This window comes from Talpa occidentalis, unplaced genomic scaffold (genome assembly GCF_014898055.3).
Source record: "Talpa occidentalis isolate TD23 unplaced genomic scaffold, MPIMG_talOcc4v2.1 talOcc4.14, whole genome shotgun sequence".
NCBI classification, from domain to species: Eukaryota; Metazoa; Chordata; class Mammalia; order Eulipotyphla; family Talpidae; genus Talpa; species Talpa occidentalis.
This window is the reverse complement of record NW_023601433.1, coordinates 34,277,330-34,291,286: the sequence shown is the minus strand read 5'-3', so window position 1 is coordinate 34,291,286 and position 13,957 is coordinate 34,277,330. Positions and strand designations below refer to the sequence as shown.

The 13,957-nt window shown below is 37.7% G+C and overlaps 1 protein-coding gene across 2 annotated transcripts in view; it reads right to left on the bottom strand.

Moving 5' to 3' along the window:
- Positions 1 to 13,957, bottom strand: part of EXO1 (exonuclease 1) — a 43,461-nt gene that overhangs the window by 11,481 nt on the left and 18,023 nt on the right. For both annotated transcript variants that reach the window (XM_054694921.1, XM_037510286.2), the window contains exons 12-13: positions 6,663 to 6,909; positions 2,168 to 2,702 (exon numbers count right to left, since the gene is read on the bottom strand). In XM_054694921.1, the coding sequence (XP_054550896.1) occupies positions 2,168 to 2,702; positions 6,663 to 6,909 (782 nt within the window). The remainder of the gene's footprint in view (positions 1 to 2,167; positions 2,703 to 6,662; positions 6,910 to 13,957) is intronic.

Genomic DNA, 13,957 nt, shown 5'->3' with positions numbered 1-13,957 from the left:
AAGCAGAATAATATTGCACCAATGCACATTTACCTTTAACAATGACTTAAGACCTACTGTCTGCCTCATGGAGGGCTTTCCTATACAGAATAACCTGTATACAGAATAATCTATACAGAATAACCCATGAAATCAAGCAATAAAATAAAAAGACTATGAATAGAAATTCAGAAGACTTTACATTTCTGTATTTTTTAAGAGGGTTTCTTTTAAAATAATTGTACACAGCATTATATGTCTTAAAAACAATCCCATAGTGAAAAATACTCCATTAATTTAGAGTACTTTAATACTCGCTCACAGCTAACAGTAGTGGTGATGCTGGGCGAAATGGTTTCTTAAAATAATGATCATGATTGAGAGCCTAAGATTAATTTACCTCAAACATGGTCAATGAATTCAATGTATATAGAATCTATGGTTGTTGCTTTTTGATGAACTATCAATGGAAGTCTTGTATAGAGAAATATCTTCTTTAAAACTATACAATAAAAACTGATACTCTAAATGAAGCTCCAATGGTATGATGACTTTCTGAAACATTTTCTACATCAAAGAAAGATTACTTAGTTTTTAGGTTAACTGCCAGTGTGCCAACTCTTTGAGAATAATTGATTTATCCCAGTAGACATTTTCACATCTGACAGAAAGAGATGACTTAATGATTCCTAGTTCAGTGAAGTTTGCGTGTTTGTTTCGTGGAGCTAATACAAAATAATTAGTACAATAATTAATGATTAGCCCAGAAGACAGTGTGTGGAGAGTTCTGTCAACTTGCTCAGTCCATAGGCTGTGAACTTGGTAAGGTTTTCAACACGTGGTTAAAAACTTACAAAGTAAATGAAACAGGAAGATGTCTGCTGGCGGTATTTTTTGAAATAAAGAGGTTCAAAAGAAAGCATCTGGTGTGGTACCAAGATGTGATGATGCAGTATGAAGTGAAAAAATGAAAAAGATGATATAAAAATGGAGGAATCTATTAAAAGGAACAGTCTTCTAGACTAGTATGCATGAACTAAAGGCAAAGTGAGTGGGGGGGGGGGGAAAGCAAAAGCCTCAAAGGCAGCCAAGGATTTGGGTTGATACACTTACAAAAATTTAATAAAACTTACTACATGAGACAGATTTGGGATTCAAAAAATTGATCTGTTTTCTCCAAGCAAAAACAATGTTCCCACATTCTCACATGATATTTTCCTTCAATAAGGCCAATACAACTTGGGTTTCTTTTGTGAAAATATGTTCCTTTCGATAAGTACAATTCATACTGATTTATTATCATGCTGCTTGATATTCAGTATTATCAGGTATCAAAATCCTATTAAGTATTACCACAGCCATAATAGTCCTTACAACTTGGTAATTACAGTTGATAAAGATAAAATGAAGTATGCAATACTGCTAAATTTAAGATAATTCAGATTTAAAGAAAACTATGATGGTGTCATGTCTTTTTAAAATGTAGTATCATTGGGTCTTATGACTAGTACGTAGTTTTGATTTTATTTAAATCAGTATAAAAATTTTCTAAATAAGAAAAATGGTTAAGGTCTTTTTATAAAAAGTAAAAATGTAAAATTACTTGTATTAGTTTTGTTTCATTACAAAGGGGAAGCTTATCAAGAGTATGATTAGGGTGTTCCTGGTGGTGCAGGGGTTAAAGACAGCTCTATCAAGCTACTGCCAGCCACTACAGATGAGTTCAATCTCTGGTCAGTCAGGGAGCTAACCCTTGTGGCGCAGCAGACCTCTCCTGTCTCGCCTGCTGCTCTCCTCAGCAGTATATTTCAGTAGATTTATCTGTTCTGCTCCCCACTCTCTGGTGAATCCTCTCACCCACCCCCACCTCTGGCTTACACCCCTGTTCTTATATGCATAAATAAATAAATCTTAAAAAAATGTATGATTAAATAAATTTATAACAAGTTTTCATTCATAGCCTATCATTCTGTGATAATTATGAGTCAATTAAATGTACAAGGGTTTAGATATGATAGATATAAAGTCCCTCAGCGGAATAAAAAAGGAAATTCCAACAAAATATGATCTATAATAAAAATTTGAATAGCAAATTACTTAGAATGTAGGCAAAATTTCCTTGTCTGAATAGCACCCTATTTTCTCTTACATATGAATTTGAAAACAAAGACTTCATAATGTGACTTACCTCTGAATCTGAATCTTTATTAGAACACTGGGAAAGATTTGATGTATTTAGGCTTTCTTGAGATTGTAAAGAACAATCCACTTCATGTAAGTGATAAAATTCATCAGATGACTCATCACTCTTTGACTGGGATACATCAGACATCTTATGCTCAGGCAGCAAGGTGGGGGAATCACTCTTTCTACGGAAATGCTGCAGGGTTGTGCTTGGAGAGGAGTTTGAAGTTCTTGAAATATCTCCAAGATTCCCAGACCAACTAAAACAACTTCTTAGTGTCCCCAAAGTGGGTGGTGAAATGGTCCTTGTGAATCTGCTGGTCTTCAAAGACTGAGACTCTTCATTAGTAACCCCACTTATATCATCTGGAATCTGATCAGTTAAATTATGTGCTACATTTGTATCAATTAGCTTATCATTTAAGCAACCTGATTCATTCAGATTGGTCACTTTATCTGTGACAGCAGTTTCATTTAGAGGCTGACTACTTGTTTCCTTTGATGCACAGTCTGCAGAGTCTGGAGAACTGCAAAAAAACCTAAAAAAAAAACAGAAAAAAAACATTAGAAAGAATGCTAAGCTTTTTTAAGTGTTTTCTCACAAAGGTGACAAATTTCCAAATGGAAATTCAAGTCTTGTGAATTCATTATTTCATAAAGGCAAAATATATCTAAATTTTACTAATAGTTTAAAAATTGATTGTGCCAAATACACATATTTAAAAATTTATTTCATACAGTGAATTTTTAGATGAGACTTTCTAAACACACTCATCTATATATAAATGTATGCAGAGCTGGAGTATTTGTCATCATTATCTTATTTTTTATTAATTTTTTGTCTTTTCTTACATCATTGTAGTCCCTATAGCTCTCCCACCACCTTATCACCCATGAACTATCACCATATTCCCTTGTGTTTATCCCTTCCCTGTTTTGCTCCCTCCTGCCCCGTCTTTTATTGTATGCCTCAGATCTATGGTCAGCTTGTTAGTTCTGACTTTTTCTTGAGTTTGTTTGGTTTCTCGGTATTTCACATATAAGTGAGACCATCCAGAATTTATTTCCTTCTGACTAATTTCGGCTAGCAAAATCCCTTCCACCTCCACCTTTCTGACCCCAAAGAGACAATATAATTCTTGAGGACAGGTAATATCCATTCCTTTGTAACCTCTACAATACCTGAAACAGTGGCTTACACATGGCTGATTGTCAAATATTTAACAGATGTTGACATATGCAAAAGAAAGGACAATGCACAACTACTTCCTCTTATTTTGTAAAAGCAAGATGAAAGAAATAAACCATTTGCCTTTCATTTTTAGCAGAAATGCTAGTAGCAAATCATCTGGTATATTGTAGTATTATACTAATCCACTAGCTTTTTATGTACCCTATGAACATTACATTATTTAAAAAATTGAGGTAAATATTTTCAAATCAATTATTATATCCTGATTCACTGAAGAGGTATTTAGTGTAGCACCTTTTAAAAAATACTTAAGAACACTCCAATACAAATGAAAGATCAGTGTCATTATAGGGAATTATTCAAGGATAGTTTTTATGTCTAAAAAGAAAATCCTGGACCTCCCCGGTGGCGCAGTGGTTGAGCACTGGGCTGCGAAGCTGCCCACTGCCTCTGCAGCGCCAGTTCAATCCCCGGCCACCAGTGAGGGGCCCACATGGTGTGCAGACCTCTCCTGCCATGCCCGCTGCTCCCCTCAGCAGTGTATTTCATCAGTCTGCCTATTCTGCTCCCTGCTCTGGCTCTGGTGAATTCTCTCACCCTGCAGTGCTCTGACTGTACACAGTGCTTGTATAAATAAATAAATAAATCTAGAAAATAAATAAATAAAAGAAAAAGACAATCCTACAACTTATTAAAACATCTAACTATAAAAAGCATTATAGATATGTGAATGAAGATTTAAGCTTCCACAGGATATCATTAAGGTTGTGCAAGTCCTATAAAGACAAAAAATATTATTTATTTAAAGTCCTCCAAAGAAGAATAAAACATTAAGAAGTAGAAAATGGAAATTCTACTTTCACCCAAATGGAAAAAATGAAACACAGTTCCAAATATTTCTCCAAATGTGAGAAGTCAATTTTCTAAAAATGTATTAATCACATAGATCATGTAGGATGTTGCTTTCCATTTTGTGTGACCTACTTTTTTATCATTCCACTGTTAACAAGCACTATTAATGAGGAAGAATCAAAATGATGGAACAGGGTCTGAAACATCTCCTAATGTGAGATTATGGGATTACTGATGTTGTTCACCCCTTCATGCCCATTTCCCACCATCATGAGTAGACAAAACTGGTTACAGTCTGGTTTAAAAAACTTGAAAAACAGAAAATATGTATCGTTAAGTCTGCCAGAGAAATATAGGGGCTGATAAAGGTTCTCTTCTTTAGATTTACTATATTATGGCAAAATAAATTCTATCACTTAAAATAAGAGCTATTATTACATGTATGTTTACCACCGAACAGATGCTGTTTTAGGAACTTCACTTATAGAGCAATTTAATTTACTCAACATCTTGAGGTTGCTCAGGTCAAACATCTCATTAATGAAGACTATAAGATTCAAACCCAAGTAGTCTGACCAACCCCAGGCTCCAAATTCCTAACCAGTTATACTGCCTCTTCAAATTCTCATCACTGCTCACAGGGATAATGCTAACAGCCTAACCCCATATTTCCATCTTCATTATTTATTTATTTATTTGTTTGTTTGTTTGAGATTTATTTATTTATTTATACAAGCACTGGGTACAGTCAGAAGTGCAGGAGGGTGAGAGAATTCACCAGAGCCAGAGCAGGGAGCAGAGCAGGCAGATGGACGAAGCATACTGCTGAGGGGAGCAGCCAGGCAGCAGGAGAGGACTGCGCGCCATGTGGGACCCTCGCCTGGCGGCTGGGGATAGAACCAGCACTGCAGAGGCTGCGGGCAGCTTCGCAACCCAGCGCTCAACCGCTGCGCCACCAGGGAAGGCCCATCTTTCCATTCTTCTTTTGTGGTCTACAATTCATACTTCTCAGTGTACTCAGAGTGGTCTATCTAAACTAGGTAATTAAGACAATTAATACATCTTTTGGCTCTGATGGGTGAAAGTTACATCTTTTTACAAGCAATAAGAATGATAGAATTTTTCATTTCTTAGAAATAAAACCAAACAAAACGGTAGCGAGACAAACAAGAGTCTCCTCCTAATACCATAATACCGGAAAGCAATTAAGAATTCAATTGAATAAACCTAATCAAGTGCAGTAAAAGCATATAAATTCAGACTAAAACACTCCTAATAAAACTCCCATCTATATTTTATAGCCATTTTAATTCCGTTTTCTATATTTACTTTCTTTTTAAAAAAAAACTAGTATGTATGATAATATGCAAAATAATCTGCACATTCTACAAATGTACATTTATAACATTTGAGAATGAAGATGGTTTCTGAAAACCATCTTCACTTAACACATTCATTTAACATCTAACTGAATGTTAGAATAGTATTATGTCCAATGTGTCTCCTTACTAGAAAATACTAGACTGTTTGACTTCCATATGCAATCTGAAAATAGCTGTGTCTGGCATGACCTAGGATTTTTAAAATAGGAAAAGAAATGAATAAAAAACAAACCAGGATAAAAAAACAAACACACATCATGCCCTCATCATGCCCACATCATGCCCTGTGATTAAAAACCCTATTTTCATCCCTAATCTTCATCTCTAAAGACAAACAGTTCCTTAGCTTACAAGGAAGGCTATCATTCTTTTCCTGACCTACATTCTGAGAGTGGTAATAACAGCAGCAGCAATCAACAGCAAACAATTGCCCCCATGCCTCATGATGCCACCATCTCCATGTCTCTGCTTGGTCTGTTGGACCCCACCGGTTATTTAAACCCAGTAATGGCACCTAACACTTCTTCCTTCCCTCTCACCTTTCCAACCACTGATTCAGCATTAGATCCCCCTTTAGAGCCCTCAAAACACCTCATGGATGCTTTTATCACTATACTCACCGCAGTATATGAAGGAAATTTGCTTAGGAACCTACTTTTCTCTTTACCATCTTCTTAAGACCAGATGTTTTTCACATTTTTGTATCCCAAAAAGCTAGTATGTTGCTAGGGTATTAGAACACTACAACCATCTATATATATATCTATTTCCAAAAATACTTTGAAAATTATACTTAGCTCTTAAAAGAGACCGAGTAAAAACAAAAGAGGAGGCTCCCCAAAATTAGAGAATTTTTCTAATGTCAAATGTAATAGTATCTACAATTCTTGCATTTTGGCTCTGTATGGAAATTATGAAAGTAATGTAAGTTCAAGAAAACTGCAGGGCATTAAGTCACAACTAAGGCAACACATGATAAAAACAGCAACTAGATTATGGTATCTCCATTAGATTCAATGTTTATTCATGATAATTAAAATAAATATCAACAGAGTACAAAAGGCAAACTGTACCTGCTTCTGGTCCCTGGAACCACAACTGTACCACTTGCTTCATTTTTTCTCTGTAAAAATGTTGCAAATTTATTTCTTGTCGTAGATGGTGTGCTTATGTTTTTTTTATTAGTAGTTCCATTTATCAGGTCAGGCATGAACACTTCAGAAGAGTTCAATGATTTATTACCTTCACTACTATTTTTTTTGGCCTTCTTAGTAAATGAAGGAGAATACTGACTCAGCAGATCATCTTCTGAAAGTTCTTCTAAATAAAAACAAAATCAATTCTATAAATCATTGTTTCAAGTGCAATTAGAGATTTAGCTTAACATCATAGCCCATGTTCCATTGTCCTAGGAATGAAGTCTTATTAATTTTTTAAACTGTGTATGACAAAAGGAAACAAAAAAATTCCCTTAAGTCTATTTATAATTTCATAAATTAGTTGAGGCGTAATGCCAATATTTTTTATGATTTTATGTAAAATTACCAACATCAAAATTCCAGGATACAAACAATTCTGTAAGGTTTTATACTCATTATACTAAGGACCCAATTTTAAATGTGAAAAACAAATATAAGGCAGTGTTTAAACAGTGGTTAACTCACCGGTTTTTAGAAAGTTCTAATAAAACCAGCAGCTATTTATAGAGAACATCTATGTGATGTTGTTTGAAGTATGTGATCTCTGTAGCCACACGTCACTGTGTTCTACTTCTGATCCTCATTATCTATCTATAAAGCCCTAGAAATTGTTGGGCAGCAAATATTCTTTATAGTATTAGAATAAATCGTAAGGTTAAGCAGAAAGGCTAAAGCATGACACAGGCAAAAATACACAGATAGCAGTAGGGTTCAACTAATCCCTGGTCTGAGTAGGTTCTACTCCAGCAGGACTAAATAGTCACTATGCTAAGAGGTTGATAAAATGGTTGTGGGGGCGGGTACCAAATATTAGAGAAAAGAACAGCAAAAGTGATTCCGATCCTGACAAAAGCCTAAACATGTTTATTGTACAGGGAATTGTGCATCCTGACAAAGAAAAAAAGTAAATATCGGATTCAGGAAGGCTTCATCAAGAAGAAACACCAGACAAACCTCATTTTCTTTTCATTGTAAGGTTGTTAGCATAGTTATTTGGGGAAATTCCATAAATTTAGCTTATCTTTAATAAGCAAGACTCTTCTGCATTTCTCATTTTAGCCCAGGAGACAATGTGGAGCAAAATCTATACGTGGATTTGCAACAAGTTGAATAGTCTTAAAAAAACTACTGATGATTGTTAAGTTGAAAGGCCTTTCTGTCTCTAGTCTAATGCTTGCTCTGATTCAGCTTAACATTACATAAGAAAATACATTTTAACCAAAACTTATACACAAAGCCATACTTCTCAAATTTCTAGGTAACATGGATAATACCAAAATATTGGAACATGAGGATTCCAAAAATGAAAGAAAAAACTAATAGAATAATAGACTAAAATCAAAGATCACCTCAATAATGGATACTTCTTTCAGGGATAATCTACAGCAAATTAAAACAACTAAAATTTGGAAAAGGTTTTCATTTGTTTTTATTACTAGTCTTTCATAGATGTCTGAAGGAATCAAGAGAGAAGGAATAGATTACAAATACTCTTTATGATTTTAAACATGTTCTTTGGGAAAAAACCTTTTTCCAATACCTAGAATTCCACTCTCTGCACCTCTGTTAAATATTGTACTGGAGGTTCCAGCAGGCAAGAGTAAGAAATAAAAGGCATCCAGACTAGGGAAGGAGAAGCAAGACAATTTTTAGTTGAGGGTGACATAAAAAGAAGCTTCCGCAGAGTCCATGAAAAGGTTGAAACTAATATGTAAATTAGGCAAGGCTGCAGAATACAGAAATTAAATATATAAAAATCATATCATGCTTTTTTCTATAGACTGTGAGTAACTAGGAATCAAAATAATAAATATTTTCAACATCAAAAACCTGAAAGAAAGAAATTCGACAACAGATGTGTAAGACAATAAATGGTACATTGAAAAATTCAAAGTGTTGATGAAGTCTTAAAAAAAAAAATCAGAAAACTCAGTATCGTGAAGATGTCAATTCTCCCCAAACTGATCTACCGATTAAAAATCCTAGCAGAGGGCGGAGCAACATGGCGGCGAGTAGATGCTGCGAGTTAAGATCTCCCATTAAAAAAAGTTAATAGGGAGGAAAAGCGGCAGGTCCCCAGTGAGAACTGGGACACGGAAGATAAATGGACGACTCCAGCAAACTACCCGAAGAAGAAAGTTGCCATAAAAGAGGACTAGAAGGGAGGAAAGCGCAGAACCCTGCTCTCCTCCCCAACCCACAGAGTTGGCACTCTCCGACCAGCAGAGAGGAGGAAAAAAACAAACCAAAACGACCAACAAGAACAAACTAAGCATCAGGCAGGACTGTGAGTGGAAAGGAACTATTGCAGCCACCACACCCCATGAACTGGAGGTGTGGAGAACCCTGCAGGATTCACCACTGCGGTGAGCAAACGGCTCCGGGCGCCATTAGAGAATAGCAGAGACCCCCGGAGGAGACCTGCACACAGCCCAGGGCCGGCCCGTAAGCTTGCGCTGAAAAGCGGTGCGCTTGAAAAGCAAACGCGGATCGGGATCGCTGCTGCCCAGGTCCCCGCACCTGCGACCTAGGCTTGCGGGGAGACACGCGGGGGCCCTCACTGAGGTGAAAATCCCTCACTGAGTAATCAGAAACCAGGCGCCCAGACACGGAAGCGGGGTGCAAAAGGCGCCATTGCTGCAGCCACTGAACTGGGCTACAGCCCGCGTCCTGGACCTGAGGCTTCGGAGCGTGGGTCCTCCACATCGGTGGGGCACAAGGCAGACACAGCACCCCAAAGCCGTTGAGGTTTTCCCAACCATTCCCATTCTGTTCCCTGTCCCACGGGGTGAAGAAAAACAGCCCCCCACGGACTAGGAGAGATCTCTGCCGCCACCTAGTGACCAGAAAAAAAGTCACTAACACCCCATAGAACAGGGACCTTTCTTGAAACCTGCAGAAGGCTCCTGGAGGAACCCGTGGCCAGCTGGGAAGTTAGCCTACCCCAGGCCCTTTCAGACCAGCAGTCTGAGCCCACAGAGGGAGCGGGCACCCACAGCCGGGGCAGACCGGGCACGTAGAAGAGTGTGCCTGAGACCGGACGCACAGGGAGTGCATCCCACATTGCCATTTTAGAACAGGGATATTTCTTCAGGAAAGACTGCATGCAGAAGGCTCCCTCAGGAGCCAGAGGTAAGCGGGGAAGCTCGCCCACGCCAGGCCACTTCTGGCCTGCAGTCCAAACCCAGAGGGGGAGCGGGAACCCACTGCCGGGGCAGACCAAGCACACAGGGGTGTGTGTCCCCACATCGGCATTTTAGAACAGGGACCTTTCTTCAGTAAAGACTGCTTGAAACTGACAGATGGCTCCTGGAGGAGCCAGAGGGGAGCAGAGAAGCTCACCCAAGATGCCGGCCAGTCCCAGCAACACAGTGTCCCAATACATACGACAAATTAGAAAACAGACAGTAGGGAGATTTCTTAAGACTTCTTAAGAAATTTAAGATTTCTTAAATTTAAGATTTTAAGAAATTTAAGATTTCTTAAGAAAATTAAGATTTCTTAAGAAATTTCTTAAGACTGCTTGAAAAGGGCAGAAGGCTCCTGGAGGAGACAGTGGCCAGCTGGGAAGTTAGCCCACGCCAGGCCCCTTCCGACCACCAGTCTGAGCCCACAGAGGGAACAGGTACCCACGGCTGGGGCAGACCGGGCGCGCAGAAGAGTGTGCCTGAGACCGGATGCTCAGGGACTGAGTAACGCGTTGCCATTTTAGAACAGGGACATTTCTTCAGTAAAGACTTCCTGAAACCAGCAGAAAGCTCCCTCAGAAGCCAGAGATGGCTCCTGGAGGAGCCAGAGGGGAGCGGAGAAGTTCACCCAAGATGCCGGCCAGTCCGAGCAACACAATGTCCCAATGCATACGACAAATTAGAAAACAGACAGTAGGGAGTAGAAGAACCACACGCAACCTAACAACGCCTCAGGAAAAAAGCACACCACAAAAAGAAAACCACGCCCCAGATTGCAACGACAGTAACTTGGAAGAACTTCTGAGCCTTCCAGAAAGAGAATTTAAAATTGCCGTGATTAAAAAAATGACAGAACTCATAAAGGAAAACAATGATCAGAAGAAGGAAATTGAGTCCCTAAAGAGGGAAGAAAAAGAAATGCAGGAGATCAAAGAATTAATGGAAGAACTAAAGAACTCTGGGAAAAGCAATGAAAGCAGAATAGATGCAATGGAAGAACGAATAAGTACTCTTGAAGACACAGAAATAAAAAGAACCAAAACAGAAAAGGAAAGAGAAGTACGAAGGAAAAAGAACGAAGAAAGACTTCGGGAACTATCTGACTCCATGAGGAAAGGAAATATAAGAGTTATAGGAATTCCAGAAGGAGAGGAGAGAGATGTAGGAACAGAGAAAATATTCCAGGAGTTAATTGAAGAGAACTTCCCAAATGTGAAGAAGGAGCTGAAAATTGATATACAAGAAGCAAGAAGAACATCAAACTTCCATGACGAAAGGAAAAATACAGCAAGACACATAATAGTAAAGCTCCCAAGAATCCAGGACAAGGAAAAAATAATGAAGCTGACAAGAGGGAAGAAACAGATAACATTCAAAGGAAAACCAATCAGGCTGACATCAGACTTCTCCGAAGAAACACTACGGGCAAGGAAAGAGTGGAGGGACATAGTCAACAGACTCCAAGAAAACAGATGCCAACCAAGAATACTCTATCCCGCAAAGCTCTCCTTCCTCTATGAAGAAAGAATAAGGACCTTCCCAGACAAACAGAAACTCTGGAATTTCATTACGACTCAACCCCACTCCAAAAAATACTACAAGGAATCCTAAAGCCAGAACCTCAGAGGGATGAATAACAACGAAAGAAGGCCAAAAAAAAAAAAAAAAAAAAAAGTTATTAAAAGAATAAATAAATAAAATCAAAGGAAAGACAAACACAATGGCAAATACAGATGCTAACATATCAATATTAACTCTAAATGTAAATGGACTGAACTCTTCAATAAAAAGACACAGAGTTGCAGCCTGGATTAAGAAACAAAACCCAAACTTTTGCTGTCTCCAGGAAACACATTTAGCTACAAAAGATAAAAATAGGCTCAAAGTTAAAGGATGGAAAACAATCCTACAAGCAAATGGACCAAAATAGAAAGCTGGAACAGCTATACTTATATCAGATAAAACAGACCTCAAACACAAAAAAATAAAAAGAGACCCCAATGGTCACTACATTATGATCAAGGGGACAATACTTCAAGAAGAAATAACACTCATTAACATATACTCACCAAACGAAGGAGCACCAAAATATATCAGACAACTGTTGTCCTCTCTGAAAACAGACATCAGAGAAAACACCATACGTAGTGGGAGACTTCAACACACCATTATCAACAATGGATAGATCAACAAGACAAAAAATAAGTAAAGAAACTGAAGCTCTAAATAAGGACCTAGAGCATTTGGGCTTAACAGACATCTATAGAACACTAAACCCCCCAAAAACGGAGTACACATTTTTCTCAAGCGCACACAGATCATTCTCCAGGATCGATCACATACTGGGGCACAAGACAAATATCAACAGATACACCAATATGGAAATCATACCAATCATCTTTTCTGACCATGAAGGCATCAAACTGGAAATAAACCATAAAAAGAAGGAAGGAACTTTCCTACCTCATGGAGATTAAAAACCACACTAGTGGAAGACCACTGGACTAATGAGGAGATCAAAGAAGAAATTAAAAAATTCTTTGAATTGAACGACAAGGAGGACACCAATATCCTAAATGTATGGGATGCAGCAAAAGCAGTAATAAGAGGAAAATATATAGCAATAGAAGCTCACATCAAGAAACAAGAAAGAACTCAAAGAAACAACCTAATCTCGAAGCTCAAAGATCTAGAAAAAGAACCACAAAAAAAACCCAAAACCAGTAGAAGAAAAGAAATAATAAAAACCAAAGCAGAAATAAATGAAATTGAAACTAAAAAAACAATCCAAAAGATCAATGAAACCAAGAGCTGGTTCTTTGAAAAAAATCAATAAAATAGACAAACCCCTAGCCAGGCTCACAAAGGAAAAAAGGGAGAAAGCACAAATAAACAGGATCATAAATGAAAGAGGGGAAATCACAACGGACACAGCAGAAATCAAAAGAATAATCAGTAACTACTATGAACAATTATATGGAAACAAGTTCAACAATCTAGAGGAGATGGACAAATTCCTACAACTCTACAATCACCCAAAGCTAGATAAAGAAGAAATAGAACACCTAAACAGACCAATTACAAGCAGCGAAATTGAAATGGTAATCAAAAACCTCCCCAAATACAAAAGCCCAGGACCTGATGGATTTACAAATGAATTCTACCAAACATTCAGAGACGAATTAGTGCCTATCCTTCACAAACTCTTCCAAAAAATTGAGAATGAAGGGACAATACCAAACATGTTCTATGAAGCCAACATTACACTAATACCAAAACCAAACAAAGACAACACAAAAAAGGAAAACTATAGGCCAATCTCCCTAATGAACACTGATGCAAAAATCCTCAATAAAATTTTAGCTATCAGAATCCAACAATGTATCCATAAGATAATTCACCACAACCAAGTAGGATTCATTCCAGGGACACAAGGATGGTTCAACATCCGAAAATCAATCAACGTTATCCAACACATCAACAAAAAGAAATATAAAAACCATATGATAATATCAATAGATGCCGAGAAAGCTTTCGACAAAGTGCAACACCCATTCATGATAAAAGCCCTTGAAATTCTTGGGATACAAGGAACATACCTCAACATCATAAAGGCCATCTATGACAAGCCAACAGCCAGTATCATTCTCAATGGTGAAAAGCTGAAAGCAATTCCATTAAGATCTGGAACAAGACAAGGATGTCCACTTTCACCACTGCTTTTCAATATAATACTGGAAGTCCTCGCCAGAGCAATAAGACCAGAGAAAGACATACAAGGAATCCAAATAGGAAAAGAAGAAGTCAAACTATCACTATTTGCAGATGATATGATAATATACATAGAGAACCCCAAAAACTCCACAGAAAAACTAATTCAACTCATCAATCAGTTCAGCAAAGTGGCAGTATACAAAATCAACACGCACAAGTCAGTAGCCTTCCTATACACAAACAATAAATCTGAAGAAGAAATAAAAA